Here is a 19,192-nt window from a genome sequence, read left to right on the forward strand (position 1 = left end):
TTAAAAAAATAAAGGGATAAAATAACACAACATAACTCCAACATGATTGGAGTAATCAACCATATCCGATATAAAATAAAAAGTTTAAAAAAAATAAAGGGATAAAATAAACTGTTGGGACACACACACACACACACACACACACACACACAGTGGTTTTAGCAAACTAAGGGTGGTCCAACAGAAAGTTTCTCGCTTTTAAGACTGTGCTGCCACCCTGTGGCCATTCTTCTTATGACCCCAAGCTAGAAGATGCATCCTCAGCTATTTATCTATCTCCCTTTCCTCTCAACCCTAACACTTATCTCATCTTTCCCACCTAATTCTGTAGTGAACTTCATGAAGCCTACTGAACTCTCTGCTCTTCTTTATTTCATGCTTGCTTTTTTTCTTCAGTTTCTTTTTTGAAGTAGTTTGTTACTGCTACATGAATGTGGACATCATTATTCAGTGTCAACCAAACTGCAATGAAAGCAATGAATTATATAATTAATTGTGCACAGTACATACAAATAAAAGTGAAATATTTTAGCAATAACATAGAAATTATTTTACTTTTTTCCACCCAAAGTGAAAGTCACCTTATATAAAGCAACTAGCAACACACAAGCCATCTTGTATATATCTCAAATTGGGATGCCAGAACATAGATTAGAAACAAATTTTAGTTTACAACTAAACTAAGTAAAGGTCTTTTAGAAACATATATCAGTGTAGAAGAATTTGGCCTTTATAAGCTTCTTCATTATAATTTCATATACTTTTATATAGATAATATATATCATAACTCATCTGACTAAAGATGAAACATGGCAAGTTAACAAAGGAAGACAGAAGAAAGAAGTCTGTTTGGGAATCTAGATGTTTCTTCAACCCTTCTCCCTTCCTGTAAATGTCAACTCAGCAATAATAATTGTGAGCAGGAAGCCCATGATCAAGGTTCTTTGTTTCTCTGTGATTAAATTCAGCTTTAAAAGTCATTCTGTGCAACCTAAAGGAAGCTTTGCAAAGTCAGTCTCCTTTAGAGTTTTCAAAACTAACAGATGTAAAAAAAAAAAAAAAAAAAACAGTAGCTTAAAAAATGGTGGCTCATGCAAAAGAATGAAATTGGATTAAAGACTTACCCGTAAAAGCTTAAACTGTAAAACTACTAGAAGAAAAAATAGGGGTAAAGCTTCTTGACATTGATCTTGGTGATGATTTTTTTGAATATGACACCAAAAGTGCAGGCATCAAAAGTAAAAATAGACAAGTGGGACTGCATCAAACTAAAAAGCTGCTGCACAACAAAAGAAACTTAGAGTAAAATGGCATCCTACAGAATGGCAAGCAATATTTGCAAACAACATACTCGATATGGGGTTAATGTCCAAAATGTATAAGGAACTCATACAACTCAACAACAAAAACAAAACAATCTGACTTAAAAAAGGGCAAAGGACCCGAACAGACATTTCTCACAAGACAAACAAATGACCAACAGGTATATGAAAAGGTGCTCAAACATTATTAATCATCATGGAGATGCAAATCAAAACCACAACGAGATATCACCTCGCACCTGTTAGGATGGCTATTATCAAAATGACAAAAGATAACAAGTGTTGGCCAAGATGGGGAAAAGAGAATCATTGCGCATTGCTGGCGGGAATGTAATTTGGTACAGCCATTATGGGAACCAGTATAGTGGTTCCTCAAAAAATTAAAAATAGAACTGCCATATCATCCAGCAATCCCACTTCTGGGTATTTATCCAAAAGGATTGGAATCAGGATCTCAAAGAGATATCTGCACTCCCTTACTCATTGCAGAATTATTCACAACAGTGATGATACGGAAACAACCTAAATGTCCCTTGACAGATGAATGGTTAAAGAATGTGGTATATACATAAAATGGAATATTATTCAGCCTTTCAAAAGGACATCCTGCCATTTGCAACAACATGGATGAACCTGGAGGGCATTCTGTTAAGTGAAATGAACCAAATACAGAAAGACAAATACTGCATGATCTCTTACACATATGAGGTGATTAAAATGTTAATTAGCTTTATTGTTATGATCATTTCACAACATACAAATACATCAAAAGATCAAATTATACACAGTAAATATATACAATTTTATTTGTCAGTTACATCTCAATAGAGCTGTTTTAAAAACTGGCTGGCTACTTGGGATTGCCTATCTCTAAAATTACCTTAAAATGCAATTGGTAAATATACTAGTGGATAGAGGCTCATTATTAAGGTAATATTTTTAAGTGGAATATCATTTGTTAAGGTCAAATAAAAGGTGAAATTTGAGGATCAACTTTTGGTTTTATATTTACCAGTTCACTGAGTTAGCAGGCGAAAACGGAGGCAAGAAGTAGGGACAGAAAGGCATGACCAGTGGCCAGAGGTGGGGAAGGAATGGGATGCAATAGAGTGAGCAAGCACCAAAGAAGGAAAATGTCACTGAAAATTAGCTATTAGCTGAGGAGGTAATGAATACACTTGAGACCTGTAAAAGGCACAAAGATCAACCTAAAATATTGACGCTAGAAGGAGCCTCCGAGAGGAGAAGGGAAAGGGCTGTTGCTATTGTGGAGACTGGAAGTTTGACTATGAGAAACAAAACTGAGTGGTGACGCTGCTGCAAGAAGCCTTCTAGGTGCTTCCACCATCCCTGATGGATTGTTTTTAGAGGAGTATATATGCTTAAGAACTTCGGGTGGTAACCAATGGAAACACATACTAGTGATCACCACGCACTCCTTCAAGTGGGCTGAGGAAGAGGAGAGCGGGAATGAGGGTGAGCACAATGAATCATGATTATCAACACGTCGAGTGCCCTAGGAGACGGTGTGGAGACGAAGGGGGCAGGGGGAAAGCATGCAGAAGGGTGAGTGGCTCTTCCATCAGCCACAGAGGAAGGGCCACAGCTGATACAGGGGCAAAGCTTGTCTTAAACTGGAGGGAACCACACACATAATAGCAAGAGTCTCCCAGGGAATGTGCAAGATGAGGGAAATTGCTAGCACGTAGTAACCCAGGTTTGGACAAAATAAAGAGCTCCCCCACCCCCGCCGCCCCGCCCTGGCTTCAGGGACTGTGGGGCTACTAGTAGAAAGTGCCTCCCTTTGGGGAAGTCTAGTCTCTGCTCCTTTTGCAGGGGCCTCCCTCTCACAGAAGGGTGAGCCTCCAAAGGAGGGGCCCTGGCACCTCCACAGGTAACAGGACCAACAAATCTTGTCCACACCCCAAGCTGGGCACCTACTCTAGATCAGAACAAAGGTGCTGAGCTCAGGACTTGATTCTCGCAGCCAGAGGGAGAAAAACCCCAACACGTTCACTTAAACAGTAAGATATTACACTTTTATCCAGAATGGAATATGCATTCATGTATATTTTCATCTCTGGAACAGGTGGTTTGAAATGCAAATAAAGTAATAAGTGTCAGAGCCGTATCCTAGCAGTAGCTACTTTGCAAACGTTACCATGGCACCAATTCAACAGCGTTCTTAGAGGCACCACACCTCAGCAAAGTCTTTCTAACTCAGGACGGCCAAGTTCAAAGGAACTGACAGACGCAAACTGCGAAAGAGTCCTGAACCGATACAGGAGGTGAATTTTACAACACAATTGCCCGCTGAATCTACTTGAAACAGGGTATGGGACTTAAACGGGGAAAAAAAGGGAATGGACCAACTCCTAGGACACCTGGAACGTGATGCAAGCCTGGAGACAAAATGATGGTAATTATAACTGCTAACATTTGTTTTTAGTTGCTAACAGATTGTGCACAGATTGGGAAAGGCAAACTCCATTTTCCAATTACTCCAGTGCAAACCGTGCTTTACCAGTACTCACTAATCCTAGTTGAGTGAAAAGAAAGCAGATTGTCCTCATGTATGGATCATTTGTGTTAAACTAAGGAAGGCTGTCCTCTCACAGCCGTAGCCCAGGGGGCCACTCACAGGGAGTAGATGCCAGGAGCTGGGTTCTGCAGCTCTCTACTTCCTACTGCCAGTAGATCTGCTTGACTGAGGGCAACATGCATTTCCCAAGCACAGACAAAGCAGAAGGAAAAGGACTAGGTGGTAGTGACACAGGACGGTGGGGAAACAAGTCTTAGCCAACCCGGCCTGTGAACCAATCAAGGTTCCTGAGGTAGTCCCTGGGCTAAACAGGACATGTCTCACCCTGATTAGGAGAGAACGGAAGGTCAGATACCAAAAGTTAACAAAACAAGACAGTCTGTCGTAAATGGCAAATTGATGATATAAACTACAAATTCTGTAAGTGTTCAAAGGAGGCAGAAATTCTTTCCTGCTTCCCCTTCAGATGAGGGTGATTAAAATCTGAAAAAGTGAAGACCTGCCAATACGGAACCGCCGTTGGTTGACCCTAAAAAGCCATCAACAAGAAGGAAACTCCAGAACTCCCATCATTACATATAAAAGCCACTAGTCCTCAAGATCTCCTTTAAGACAGTAATGATGCATCATTCATGGCCAAAATAGCTATAGGAGAGGGAGGCAAAGGAAGGCGTGCTTAGAAAAGCAATCAGGGCTTTCCATACTGCCTTTATCTTGAAAACACGAAGACTTCTCCTTCCCGGAAGGATAATTCTGGGACTATTACATACAGTTATCTCTGCACACCCCACTCCAAAAAAAAAGTAAAGGCAGAAAAGGGCCTCTTGGTACTGCTTCCATAACATTCTAACCAAATCAATCTGTAAATTTCCTATGGGTGAGTTGACATTGTAATTTAAGTTGTAACCTGGATATCAGGTATGCCGCCCAGTGGCAGACCACATTCAGGGCACAATATTCAAAAGAAAGTGAGACTTTGGTCTTGGTTTCAGCAAGTTTTGATATTCAGAGAGATCCAGTTTCAGGAGTAAGGCTGAGAGAGGAGCAGATCCAAGGAGAAAACAACACTCAGGATCAAGCAGGAGATGCTGTCGGGTTCTAGGTGATCAGCCCACTGCCAAGGGTTAGGAAGGAAAAGAGTCCAGGATCCCATGGAAAATCTATGCAAGGTGTAAGAAGCCTCAGGGAAGGAAAATACAGCACTAAGGAGCCAACTGCGGTAAACACCCAATTCTATGGACTAAGTTGACATGTCAGAGATTACATGAAATCTGGAATTTGATGGGTATGCGGTGTCCAGAGTTACTGAAGAGATATCAGCCATTAGGATAATGGTGACATGGGTAAAGTTATATCCCATCAACAGCTGGACTGAAGCTCCTAAAATATTTAATTCCCAGGACAGGATTAGCAAAGGAACGCTGCAGGTTTCAGCCTGGAGATCAGGCTGTATCAAATACAAATACTGAGGTGATCTGGGTTGAGGAAGACAGAAGTTGATCAAAGAGCTTCCATATGAGAGGCTGTAATAAATACTTCTGAAGCGATAAATTAGATTTCGAAAACTGAGAAATTAATTTTGTTGCAATGGTCAGTTTATCCCTTTAAAATTTTCTGCTTTATTCATTTTGCTGCCTGGACAAAGAGTTCAATGTACAAACAATACACACTAGAAGAAAATAACGGGGAATACTTAAACTCTTTGATGGGAAGTCTTTTCTAAATACAGTAGTAAAAAATAAATCATAATGGTAATTAGACCACATAAAATGTAAAATTTGGCTCACTTAAAAATACCATCAGCATAATTGGGCTTCCCTGGTGGCGCAGTGGTTGAGAGTCCGCCTGCTGATGCAGGGGACGCGGGTTCGTGCCCCGGTCCGGGAAGATCCCACATGCCGCGGAGCGGCTGGGCCCGTGAGCCATGGCCGCTGAGCCTGCGCGTCCGGAGCCTGTGCTCCGCAACGGGAGAGGCCACAACAGTGAGAGGCCCACGTACCGCAAAAAGCAAACAAAAAAAATACCATCAGCATAATTACAAGGCTCTATAAACCAGGTAAGATATTTGCAACAAATATGACAGCTAATGTTCTTGATACATAAGGAGTTATTGCAAATCAATCATTAAAACCTCAAACAAACAAACAAAATGGTAAGGGATCATATATCTTTCACAGAAGAATAAATACTACAGACCAATAAGCATGTAAAAAGGTATACTTTGTACCTTTTCACCAGGAATTGAAAAGGTACAAAGTATAACCATAAAGAGATACTGAAGCTCACTTCTCAAATTGACAAAGGGCATAATAAACAACACTGGGAGACAGTGACAAAATTGGTACATCATCCTAGGAAGCAATCTGACACAGCTTGGTCTAATAATACAACTTTTAGTACTCTACATTAAAGAATTGGAGACAGGAACGATTTATTTACAGAAATGTTCATCAAAGTATTATTTATAATAATGATAAGAGGAAAGAACCTGTTATAGTTTTGTGATAAAATAGCCATGAACATTGTGTTTTTTGAAGAAAACCCTCATGACATAATACAAAGTGAAAAAACAAAGTATAAAACATGGTTTAATTATGTTGTGCATTGCAAACATACACAGCAAAAAGACGGGGGGGAATAGACCTGTTAACAGTGATGGGAATGTAAACTGATACAAAGTGGTATGAGGGTTTTTTTTATGTACCAGCATTTTTAAAAATATTCTACAAAAGAAACACGTAATACTTGTAAAATAAAAAGTTACTTTAAAATGTTTCTAAAACTATATTATAATGCCCCTGGCTGCTGCTTAGGAACAATGATACTGAAGGGATATTTTTGTAAAGGAAAAATCATTACTTAAAATCTTAACTTTGGGGGCTTAATGCCCAAGAAGCTATTTATTTGGAATATCCTGAAGAATCATCTTTGCTTTCCAGAATAGTAAAGTTTCCAAAATGCTCTAATAAGACCCACCCACTGGAAATAAAACTCTCAAATGTCAATGAATGAGGGTCCACAACCCAAAGAATACTCAAGTGGCACTTCTCCAAGAAGTCTTTACCATTAAGCAAAATAGACCCTAAGATTCTATTCCCCAAAAGAAAACCACCTCCAACTTATTGCCAGTGATTTGAAGAAACAGCTGATTTTAAATGCAAGCACACTCAAAACCTCCGCACAATATATTAGATACTTTCATATTCAGAAAAGAATCAAAGGAAGAATATTATGAACAAAATGCAAAACCCCTGTTTATTTCTCTGTACTGTCATAAACCGGAATCATGATAACCTGGGGGATTTATACTGTTACTACTGAGAGCTAATATGTATCGAGTCCTTAATATGTGTCAGGCACATAATAAAGCATTTTATATTTATTCCATCATTCAATCCTCGACATAATCTTGTGAGATAGGTTCTATTCTTATCCTCATTTTACAGAGAAGGAAGCTGTGGCTCCCAGACATTCTATAACTTGCCAAAAGTCACAAAGCTGGTAAGCAGCAGAGCCTAGATTTGAAACAAGACAGTCTGTTTCTAGAACTTGCACTGTTAACCCATTTGCTCTACTGCCTCAGAATCTATGGAATAGGTAAAAGTGTATTGTGCCTTTCTTTTTTGTCTCCTACCCAGGATCTGTCTAATCCTCAGGATTAGAATCCAGAACTTTCTAATCTATGGCTATAAATCACTATCTTTTAGAATCAAAGATGCTACCATAGGGCTTCCCTGGTGGTGCAGTGGTTGAGAGTCCGCCTGCCGATGCAGGGGACACGGGTTCGTGCCCCGGTCCAGGAAGATCCCACATGCCGCGGAGCGGCTGGGCCCGTGAGCCATGGCCGCTGGGCCTGCGCATCTGGAGCCTGTGCTCCGCAACGGGAGAGGCCACAACAGTGAGAGGCCCACGTACCGCAAAAAAAAAAAAAAAAAAAAAAAAGATGCTACCATAGTTGCTAGGCTAATTCCTTTAAAGAAAAGTATGGCTCAATAGATTCATGCATTGTCTTTCATTCTCCCTGCATTAGTTTTATATATAATTTCTCTTCCTTGTTTAGGGTTGCGGCTAGAAGACAATAAAACGAGTAATGGAGCCCTTATATGAGGAATACCTAGCCAATCGTGGAACAATAGTAAAACCTTATTACTGGCTGAGATTCTCTCTCGATTGCTCTAATTGTCCTTACCATATTCGGACAGGTGAAGAAGCAAGAGTTCCCTACACAGAATTTTGTCAGATTTTTGGATTCCCTTATGGACCAACATATCCTCAAACAAAACACCTCACATTCTATGAACTAAAAACTTCTTCTGGAAGCCTGGTGCAAAAGGGCCATGCTAGCAGTTGCACTGGGAATGATACCCATCCGGAATCAATGTTATTTGAGATGAATGGTTACTTTGACTCCGCCATACACAATAACGACGGCATCAGGCATATCATTCTGTATTCCAGCAACTCCCCTTGCAATGAAGCTAACCATTGCTGCATCAGCAAAATGTACAATTTCCTGGTAATGTATCCAGACGTCACTCTTAGTATTTACTTTTCTCAGCTCTATCATACTGAGGCTGAATTTCCTGCCTCGGCGTGGAACCGTGAAGCTCTCCGGAGCCTGGCCAGTTTATGGCCGCAGGTCACTTTGAGCCCAATAAGTGGTGGGATTTGGCATTCTCTCCTCAACAACTTTGTGAGTGGTATGTCTGGAGCGACTGTTTTCCAGCCCATTTTAACCGGGAGAGCACTGGCAGACAGGCACAATGCATATGAAATCAATGCCATAACAGGGGTGAAACCCTATTTCACCGATATTCTTCCCCAGGCAAAAGAGAATCAGAACATAAGAGCTCAGGCAGCTTTAGAGGGCTACCACTTAAACAATGTCTTTCCCAGACAGTCTTTTCAAGTGACAAGTGGACAACTGCAACCCAATCTGACCCTAGACCCCAGGGTTCCTGTCATTTTTGTACTGGTGCCTTTCAGAAACCTACCACCAATCCATGTAGGACAAAACCTACATAAACCCAGGAATATCGTAAAGCACTTAAATATGCCTCAAATATCATTCCAGGAAAACAATGATCTCAGAATGCCTCCCGTTGTAATGCCAGTGGAGAGAGTAGAAATCACCGAACAGTTTGCTAGTAGCAAAGAGGCAGATAAAAAGAAGAAGAAGAAAGGGAAAAATTAAAATTGGCATTCCTACAACAAGAGACCAAACTACTACCAGAGGACTTGATTAGATAGGCAACAGAAATCTGGGAACTTTCTCTCTTAGGTCTGATCCAAGATGGAGATAAACTGATACACTAAAAGCAAAACCTGAATTATGTATTATCTCAACCATTATAAAGCAACACCGTTTTTAACATAATCCACAATGTTTCCGTAAGCAACTTGATCTCTCTCCTGTATTTTAAAAGTGACTGTATCAAAATGGAGCCATTAGTAACTTGCTAATATTCTGATGTGGATAAGAAAATGTCATTACTCTACACTACCCACATCACCTTTCGACCAAAGAACCCCATGGACTAAATAGCTTCCTAAATTGGTTTTGGTATAAAAATTTACTGCAAAATTGGAAAACAGCCTGAGTTACTGACATTAAGTGCTGCCTGCAAAGGCAAATCAGTGATTTTCCATTAATTGTTAACCGTGGACAGATTTTAGGCAGCTCTTTTTTTTTTTCTAAAATGGTTCAAAATAGTTTATGTGGAGAAAAGCTCTTTTTGCTAATTGATTAGATATAGCTGCCAAAATTGATTTTTGAAACCAGCCACCTGCTCAGTTTGATCTTTCCCTCTTGAGCAGATAATAGAGGCAGGATAATACATGAAAGTCTCCAAAACGCCTTCCATCACACACCACATAAAATCCAAGCCACTTTTACTGGCTTTTAAGGTTCCTCCTCTACCGTCCTGTTGCTCTGTCTTATCAGCAGGAGTGTAGGTCCCTGTAGATCAAGCACTGTCTCTCCTCTTTGGTTTTCCCTTAGGGTCTGGCACAGTAGCCAGGCAAAACGTGGGTAGCAAGACTGTGAATCTACACCTCAATAACTTTACCAATCGCCACTCCCCAACATTCCTTTTCCATTCCAGCCAAGTGCCTGCTTAGTCATACTGCAATGAACATCTTTTTTTTTTTAGGATCCATTCCCCCCTTTTCTGATATAGCTTCCCAATGCATAATTTGTTTTACTTCCCTTTTATTCTGACACCTTTCTTTTTTACCAGTGCACATCTATACCGTCTCTTAACATCTTGTTCAAAACACACTTCTAAGAAGTGCTCCTTGACTAACCCTTTGAGCGTGTACATTAAAGCACCTTGTTTACGTTTAACTGTTTGCTGCCTCGCTCCCCTTCTTGAAATATGTAAAAATGCATTACAAGAAAAATGTGTATTCATCTGTAACTTGCTACTAAATATTTTCTTAATATGTGTAAAAATGAATGCTAAGCTAATAAGATAGTTTTGCCATTAGAAGAAAAAACTTAAAGCGCATAATACTCCATGCAGAAGGAGCAGGAGGCGGAGGAGGGAGAGGAAGAAGTGGGGGCAGGGGAGAAAAGAAAAATGTTGCGCTTCCCTGGTGGTGCAGTAGTTGAGAGTCCGCATGCCGATGCAGGGGACACGGGTTTGTGCCCCGGTCCGGGAAGATCCCACATGCCGCGGAGCGGCTGGGCCCGTGAGCCATGGCCGCTGGGCCTGCGCATCTGGGGCCTGTGCTCCGCAACGGGAGAGGCCACAACAGTGAGAGGCCCGCGTACCGCCAAAAAAAAAAAAAAAAAGTTTACAATAGAAATTTCTATTGTGATTAAAATAAACACGAATAAAATTTTAAAAGGAATTTCTATTGTTAACCTGAAATTTTTTATAGATTTATTAGAATATAATTATATTGTGGGTATACAGTAATTATTATTTAAAGAGGTACTGTTGAAGTTTATTATTGGATCATGAAATCATGTGTCTACAACTTGGGATGTAGAGTTTTTTTTAAAAAAAGACCCTAAGATGACAAAATCAGGATCTCTGATCATCGTAAAAGTAGACAGATCCAGGTGGGTGACTCAGCTAATAGCGTCAGCAAGTCGGAGGGGCCTGGGGAGCCAGCTCTGAAACTTCTTGCCTTGTGGGCTCCTCAAAAAAAAAAAAAAAAAAAAAAAGTACATCCAATTAGATAATATGAGATGTGTCTCCAAAGTGGTCAAAAAGACCACAGTATCATTCAAGATACAAAGGATCCAGATAGAAATATAGTGTGAAATCTATGACGAATTTGTATTTCAAATATATTTCAAATGTAAGCCTGGATATCAGCGGGTGTATAACAAAGGGAGAAATGTTGCCAAACCAATAGGAAAGAAAAGTGCTTTTGACAGTTAAATTTTTGTACTGGTTAGATAAGACTGGGGCTAGGAAGAAGAATGTTACTGATAGATCATGAGTCCAGGCCAATAAAGTCAAGCTTTAGACAAGAGACTGTTAAAAGAGCATAAAGATATATGACCCTAGGCAAGTAGTCTCTATTTCCTCATCTGTAAAACAAGAGATATGAGCTAGCTCATCTTTAAGGTTCCCTTGAGCTCTTTTGCTCTAAGATGACACATATCAAAGCAATAGTTCCATGGAGTGAGCTCTTACGTCGCAAGGATCAGGTCTTTCTGCTCACCATGCAACGGATTCTTGTTTGTGTCAAGCTGGCCCAGGGATTTAGGGAAGAGTAGAAATTGGAATGCTCCACCTTTCCTCAGCAAACTGGCAATGGTGATAGCAAAGAATTATAACTGCCATCACATATATGGTAATTCCAATAAGGAAAATACAAGCCAATAAATTAAAGGAGCTAGTGGTGTGCTGATATAAAAAAGGCAGGGGAGTAGGTCCCAAGAAACTGATGAGAGTCTGGGGGAGGGGAACATTTCCTTGGTGAATCAAACATGGTGCAGGGTTTGGGTCTCACCGTTGAAGGCTCCACCACATACTTAGTCATTATAGAGAAAATGGATTTATAAATCACAGGCAGACCAGATTAACAAAACTCCCAAGATTTACATATAAAAGCAGAAAGCTAATTGATTTCCAGTGAGACTTACAACTGGATATGAAACCAGATGTTCAAGTTGTCCAGCCTATACAGTCTCTCCATGTAGATAAGCTACATGAAAAGCCAAACTATAATAAGAGGGCTGCTCTGTGGATTAGAGGAGTTCATAATGTGATTCTAATGTTTAGTGCTGTCAGACTCTGTTTACCAGGGACAGACATCTGCCACTTGGAATGAAATGATGAGATACGCACAAGGGCACCTGCCCCCTGGACAGTGTTTAGGTGGGCCAAGGTTGTGAGAAAAAACATAAACCTCTATAACCATTTCCTATCATGACTAGTATTGATTTTCTATAGATGTTAATATTTCATCAAGCTACAATCTAATCCTGGTAGCCTGGGAGCAAATCTTATCTCTTTAAAATGATATTAGATATCTTTTCTTGATTCATAGTGCATGCAATCCAAAAAGTTTAACTCCCACAATGGAATGTTATTTATCTTGTTTCCAAGGGTTTTAAGGAAAGCCAAATGGTAACCTATACTAATTAAAAATAATATTATTACTACTTAACATTTAGTGAGAGCTATAGGTCAGGCATTTTTCTAAGTACTTAAATTATTAACTCATTTAATCCTCCCAATAATTCTATGAAGTAGTTATTATTATAGTACCTATTTTACAAATAAGGAAAGCTTAAGTAATTGCTCAAATAGTAAAGGTGATCTGAGAGTCAAATCTAGGAGGTCTAGCTCCAGAACCCATGCTCTTAATCACAATGCTTTAATGCCTCTCAAGATAATAATAATGTGGACTCACTATAAAGGCTGGAAAAATCAATATCTATTTAGTACCAGTCCTGTGGCTTTTCTGTGATCCTGCTCAAGCTAGTGTACCAATGGGCATCCTCTAGACTCTGGCAGCTAGGTAGGCTGAGTGGGCTGGGGTGGAGAACTTAAGTAGGTTCTAGACCCCAGAGTTTTGGTACTTTCCCCATCCCCATTCCTTGTTACCCAGGACCTCAAAACAAACATAAGTCCTGAGATTGCCTTACCTTGGATGTCCTTGACTCTCAGGGATATACCAAATCAGAGGCCTTAGGCTTGGGAACATTGCTTTATTACCCTATTTAAATAATTAAGTAGAACTGGTTCCTTAAAAAACAAAAACAAAAAAATGATCCAGCAATTCCACTTCTGGGTATAAACCCAAAAGAATTGAAAATTGGGTCTCAGAAAAATATATGTACACACATATTCAAAGCAGCAATATTCACATTAGTCAAAAGGTGGAAGTAACCCAACTGTCCACTGGTGGATGAATGGGTAAAGTGTGGCATATTCATACAATGTAATATTATTCAGCCTTAAAAAGGAAGGAAATTCTGACACATGCTACAACGTAGATGAATCTTGAGGACATCAAGCCAAGTGAAATAAGCCAGTCACAAAAAGACAAATGCTGTATTATTCCACTCACATAGGGTACCTAGAGTCATCAGATTTATCATCTCAGAAAGTAAAATGGTGGTTGCCAGGGGCTGGGGCGAGGGTGGAATGAAGAATTATTGTTTAATGGATACAGAGTCTCAGTATTGCAAGACAAAAAGAGGTCTGGAGATGGATGGTGGTGATGGTTGTACAACAATGGGATGTACTTAATACTACTTAACTGTATACTTTAAAATGGTTAAGATAGTAAATTGTATGTTATGTGTATTTTGCCACAATTTTAAAAAAATTAAGTGGAATTACTAACTGACACCTACTGATCTCTCCATACACACACACACACACACACACACACAAAAAGGTCATCTTTTGTGGCGGACTAAACATTAGGTAACAAGCTCTATGTCTAGTCTCAAAATACTGAGATAAGGTGTGGAAGGCTCACAGGAATATCTGAAAACCAAATATATTTTTTAAAAATCATTATAAGTTTTTTAAAGCTCACAATTTATAGTTTATTTCAAGCTATTGTGTGCGTTTATTTAGACTCTCAGTACTTAGCTATACCCTTATTTTTAGCAAAAGGTAAGTAGTAGAATTGGGAATTAAGAGACTTACTGAAAGTAGACATAATTCCCATATGAATCTGCCACTTGCTAGTTGAGCATCATTGGCTGAGTTACACAACCTCCCTGAGCCTTAGTTTCCTCAACCGTAATATGGGAACACTAATTCCTAGGCCCTAGATTAAATAAAATAAGTAAAGAGCTTATTTACCAAGTGTCTAGAACACAGTAAACACTCATTAAGTGGTTGTTATTATTCATAAAATATTAACAGAATAAGGATAGACAGTAGAAAGGGATAGAAAATGTAGGATCTTTCAAATTTTATCAACCCTATAAGTCTGAGATAGCTACTTTCTATAGGAAGTAAAGATATGTTACTAGAACTCGTGATAATCAGGTTGGGGGGAAGAAGAAAAATATGTTGATTTTAATATTTTGCTTAGTTAATAGTAGCAATGAGAAAAGCAATATGTCTGTGATCATGGAAGATATTAAAATAATTGTACAAAATATTTTGTGGAACTTCTTGCCAATAAATTGGCAATCTAGATGAAATGCATGATTTACTAAGAAAAACATAAATTCTAAAATTGACTCAAAAGGAGAAAAAAAACCAAACAAGTCAATAACCACAGAATATAAAGATGATCAAAGATCTACCTCTAAAAATCTGAGCAAGCCCAGATAATTTTGTAAGCACATTCTACAACTTTCAAAGAAAAAACAGCATGGTAATTTTCTATTATTCAAACTATTCCAGAGCATAGAAAAAATGATGAAATCTTCCCAATTCATCTTACAAAGTTAGACTAATCCTAATATCAAAACTGGATAAAGATAGCACAAAGAAATGAAACTGTGGACCAATCTTATACATATAGATTCTGAAATCGTGTAAACAAAATATAAACTAACCAAATCTAAGAAGTAATTAAAATTGTCAAATAGAGTTTATTCAAGAAATGTAGGAATGACTTAATGCAGAAAAAATATAATTCATCACATTCACAAATTAAAAGATCCAAATCTATAAGATTTTAGCATTAGATTCCCCAAAAAAGCATTTGATAAGTTCAGCATTCCTAAAAATCATAAAGAAATAGGAAATAAAAACTGGTAAAATAACAAAGACATTTCCATTAAAATAGAAACAAAGAAGAGAAGCCTACTATCCAATTTTTCAACAGTTTTTGAGCATCTAGCTAATGCAACAAGATAAGAAAAATAAATAAATGTAATATAAATATTGGAAAAGATGTAAATTAACATTACTTCAAATACTATGATTTATATTGTGACAATACATGTAGCTTTAAAACAACAGTTAGCATTAATAAGAGATCCCAGGAATGGGAAAGAATATAGAATAAGTAAATTTTTAAACCCATAGCTTTCCTTTATATTATCATAAACAGGTAAAAAAATTTTTAAATAGAAAGATTCCCATTCACAAGGATGTTTACAAAACAAGGTTTATTCTTTGATTGAGCTCTAAACTTTTTTCCTGAGATAAAAGTACAGATTTAAAATTTTTTTTTAATCTTTGAAGAATAAAGGTCCTATCATAAAATAGTTCACCCTATCTGCTCTACCTCAGTGTGTAATCATGAAGTTATGTAAAGCTAAAATTAATCACAAAGAAAACCCCAAAGATTTGAAGGTTAGTGTATCAACACTGAACCAGTTCATTTGGATATTAAGTACAAGCATTAAACCATAGCATAGTCTATGGATAACATGCATTTTTATATTGTAATAATTATGTTGCTAGAGAACAGTGGTATTAAATTATCATTACCAGAACTGAAAATTGTTTATTTTATATTTATAATACTTTTGACATGTTTGATTGAGTTCACTTCCACTTCAAATAATAAAAACAATAGTGCACAGGATTCAATGTTTTGGTTTGTTAATTAATAAATATTGACAAATTTGGGGAAAAGAGCACATAGTAGGTAAAGTACTTGGTTTAAAATATCTGAAAAAAGAGATCTATTACAGGATAGTTTCATTAAAATCCCTTCTAGGGCTTCCCTGGTGGCGCAGTGGTTGAGAGTCCGCCTGCCGATTCAGGAGACACGGGTTCATGCCCCGGTCCGGGAAGATCCCACATTCCGCGGAGCGGCTAGACCCGTGAGCCATGGCCGCTGAGCCTGCGCATCCGGAGCCTGTGCTCCGCAACGGGAGAGGCCACAACAGTGAGAGGCCCGCGTACCGAAAAAAAAAAAAAATCCTTTCTAACTAAAAAGATCCTTCACTCTTTGCATCATCACAGAAAATCAGAAAGAGGTACATATTACCATTGCAGCATTAACCTTGAGAAAATTCAGATTCTGCATTACTTTAGTAACCAAACCAGGTTACTTGCACAATAAATAAAATGTCTTAAAACCATATGGATCCTTTATTTCAGGGATAAGCACTCATTTGAAAAATTAAAATAGGAAAAATAATACTACTTAAAATGAGTTAAGTGCCATGATCAACATAAAAATTTGGAATTTGCAAGAAAGTAGAAGAATGTTTATTTTCTAATTAAAAGATTATTAAGGACTGCTTTCTTCACACACACACACACACACACACACACACACACACACACACACAAATTTCCCTAAAGGTTTATATAGAGTTAACTATTAGCTAATGAGGGTAGGGAGATAATTAATGTATCCATTAAAAAAAGCTCTATCTCTAAATATGATTCCAAAATTAACTTGTCAGGTTAATTCATTGGATGGAAAGGTGTTGAGTACCCACTGGGCACTAGGTACTTACCACTGTGAGACAATAAAAAATACTGCATTGGAAAAGGACATTTTTAACATGATTACATCTCAAATGTAATATGCTTTATGTGGCTAAGAAGTAATTAATTATATTTAACACATTCAACATACAGAGCAAAATTCTGAGCAATCAAAACAATTATACACTTGAACAACTTGATTTTTAAAATTCCACTCACTATTCCCTTAAGTTGATTTCTACTCTGGTGCTCTTTCCCAGTTCTAAAAAAAGAGAATAAAGAAATTTCCTAAGTAAGCCCTAATACAAAAGAACAGAAATGTAAGAGAAGGGATGTATTAGCTCTTGAATCCTTGTTTCCATTTGTTCTCAAATGTGCTTCTAATGTTCAATTTTCTCTTCAAAGAAAATCTTGATTTAGGAGAACAAAAAGTACAATCATCTTTAGCATTTAAACAAGTATATTGTTTAGCTCTTACTAGAGTTAGCAAAAGATTGAAACTGAGAAAAAAATATTAAAACAAATCTTTATTCTAAGTTATATAATGCCATTCACCATAGTAATGATCTGATACTTTGGTATACGACTTTTTAAAATAAATAATACCAACAGGTAGAAAATTTTCCTTTGCTGTCTTAAGACAGCCCTTGGGGGAGTTTTTAGCAGTGTGTTTGCTCGTAACTTGAGTGTTGACTTAAATAAATGTCACTTCTGTCACTTAAATGATATTCTTATAGAAGGGTAATTTAATTGGGAAAAGAAAAATGCCACACTGCTTCTTCCTCCCAAGAAAAAAGGATGCATTCCATTCCTGAAGGGTCTCTAGCTATCTACCTATCTATCTATGTATACGTATATACATATTGATATAGATACAGATATATATAGACACATATGTATGTATATATGCCCAACAAAGGTTGACTTTGAGATCTCTCTTCCTCTTCTTTCTGATTCATTTTTCTCAGTGTGACTCTCAAGCTGTACTGCCTATCACATTTATTCATTCATCAATGAATAATTGAGTACCTGAATGTATTGAGTACCTCCTGCATGCTTAGCTTTATGTCAGATGTAAAGGAAGATACAATATATACATATAACTGAATCACTGCTGTACACCACACAACATTGTAAATCAACTATACTTCAATTTTTAAAAAAAAGAAAAGAAATATAAAACAGTCTCTGCCCTCTAGAATCTATCTCTTCCAGCCGCAAGATAAAACACAATATATCATTAAGTAATTTATAAGACTAGTGCCAAAATCAGTGGTACAGATAATATGCAATTTATATTTATGCAGAATTTTAGAGTTTCAAACACTTTCTTGTATTTAATCCTCAGAACAATCTTGTTAAGTACACATTATTAGCCCCACTTTTGCAGTGAGGAACCTGACGTTCAGAATTTTAAGTGGTGTGCCTCAGTCAATAGATTATGAGTGGAAGGAAGAGTCAAGACACGAGCCAGGGTTTTCTGATTCTAAGCCCAGTTCTCTTTTCAATTACAGCACAGGAAACCAAGGACTGAGGTACTTAGGGCAGCAGCCAGCCTTCTGCTAGACGTGAAATTAAACTAAACCTGACAAACGTCCAAATTAATTTTATTCTGCAGATATTTGTATTTCAGTGTTACACACACAATCCAACTACCATTTCCTCAGTTTTAATGCTTTTTACCTGCTCAATAAGAGCTTTGCTCTCATAAATGGAGATGTCAAATACAATAAAAATCTGGCCTAGTGGGATCGTATAAATCTTAAACCATAAAAATAAATCTTAAAGGTCTGGTTTCAACTAATCCTTACACATTTTGTTTCCCCTCAGCGCCAGAGAGTGTAACTCGCCCCTACCCTTTTCTACCATTCCTGCTCCAAACAACCACCTATTTTAAGATGTCAATGACTGACCCTACCCCAAATTCCACAGGTTCACCCCAGTCTTACCACCGGACCCCAGCCCCTACCCAGACACCTCCCCCTCCTTCCCAATGGTTACGATACCTAATTCGAGTTCTGCAGGTGCAGCCGCTATGCTGTTACACAGCACTGACAAATGATATGACCTTTCGATTCCGTCCTTGGGGACCTCCCGCTGGCCGCGCAGCGTAGGTCCAACCCCGAGAAAGGGGCTCCCGGCTCGGGAACGAAGCCACGGGCAGCACACAGTCCGAAGCGATGCCTCTGACAACTAGAACGATGCTGGGCGGCTGGGCGTGCATCACTCCACCTCATACTCCTGCCAACTGCAGGGGACTTGGTCCGGCAACCAGTCCATCCCACCTCACAGGCAAGTCCGTGCCAGCCGGGCCTTACGCAGGACCCTGATGACAGGTCCTTGACGGCGACGGCTGAAGCAAAGCCAAGGCCTCCCGCCCCCAGTGCCCATCGCAGCCAACCTAAGACCCCCTAGACTGGACCGCAGAGAAGCGTTTCTATGGAAACCCCCTAGGGATCACGTGACGCACTAGGAGGACCAATCGCCTTTTACCTCTG

General features: G+C 38.5%; 2 protein-coding genes across 2 annotated transcripts in view; one reads left to right on the forward strand and one right to left on the reverse strand.

Moving 5' to 3' along the window:
* The window catches only part of RGL1 (ral guanine nucleotide dissociation stimulator like 1), a 279,970-nt gene extending 260,833 nt beyond the window's left edge, over positions 1-19,137 (reverse strand). The window contains exon 1 of the mRNA XM_079905514.1: positions 18,701-19,137. The gene's annotated coding sequence lies outside the window, so the exon portion shown is untranslated. The remainder of the gene's footprint in view (positions 1-18,700) is intronic.
* On the forward strand, positions 7,461-10,272 carry APOBEC4 (apolipoprotein B mRNA editing enzyme catalytic polypeptide like 4). Its single transcript, XM_079927144.1, has one exon. The coding sequence runs from the start codon at positions 7,955-7,957 to the stop codon at positions 9,056-9,058; it is 1,104 nt and encodes a 367-aa protein (XP_079783270.1). The 5' UTR covers positions 7,461-7,954; the 3' UTR covers positions 9,059-10,272.
* Positions 19,138-19,192: the final 55 nt, after the last annotated feature.

This window comes from Stenella coeruleoalba (genome assembly GCF_951394435.1).
Source record: "Stenella coeruleoalba genome assembly, chromosome: 1".
In the NCBI taxonomy this organism is placed as follows: domain Eukaryota; kingdom Metazoa; phylum Chordata; class Mammalia; order Artiodactyla; family Delphinidae; genus Stenella; species Stenella coeruleoalba.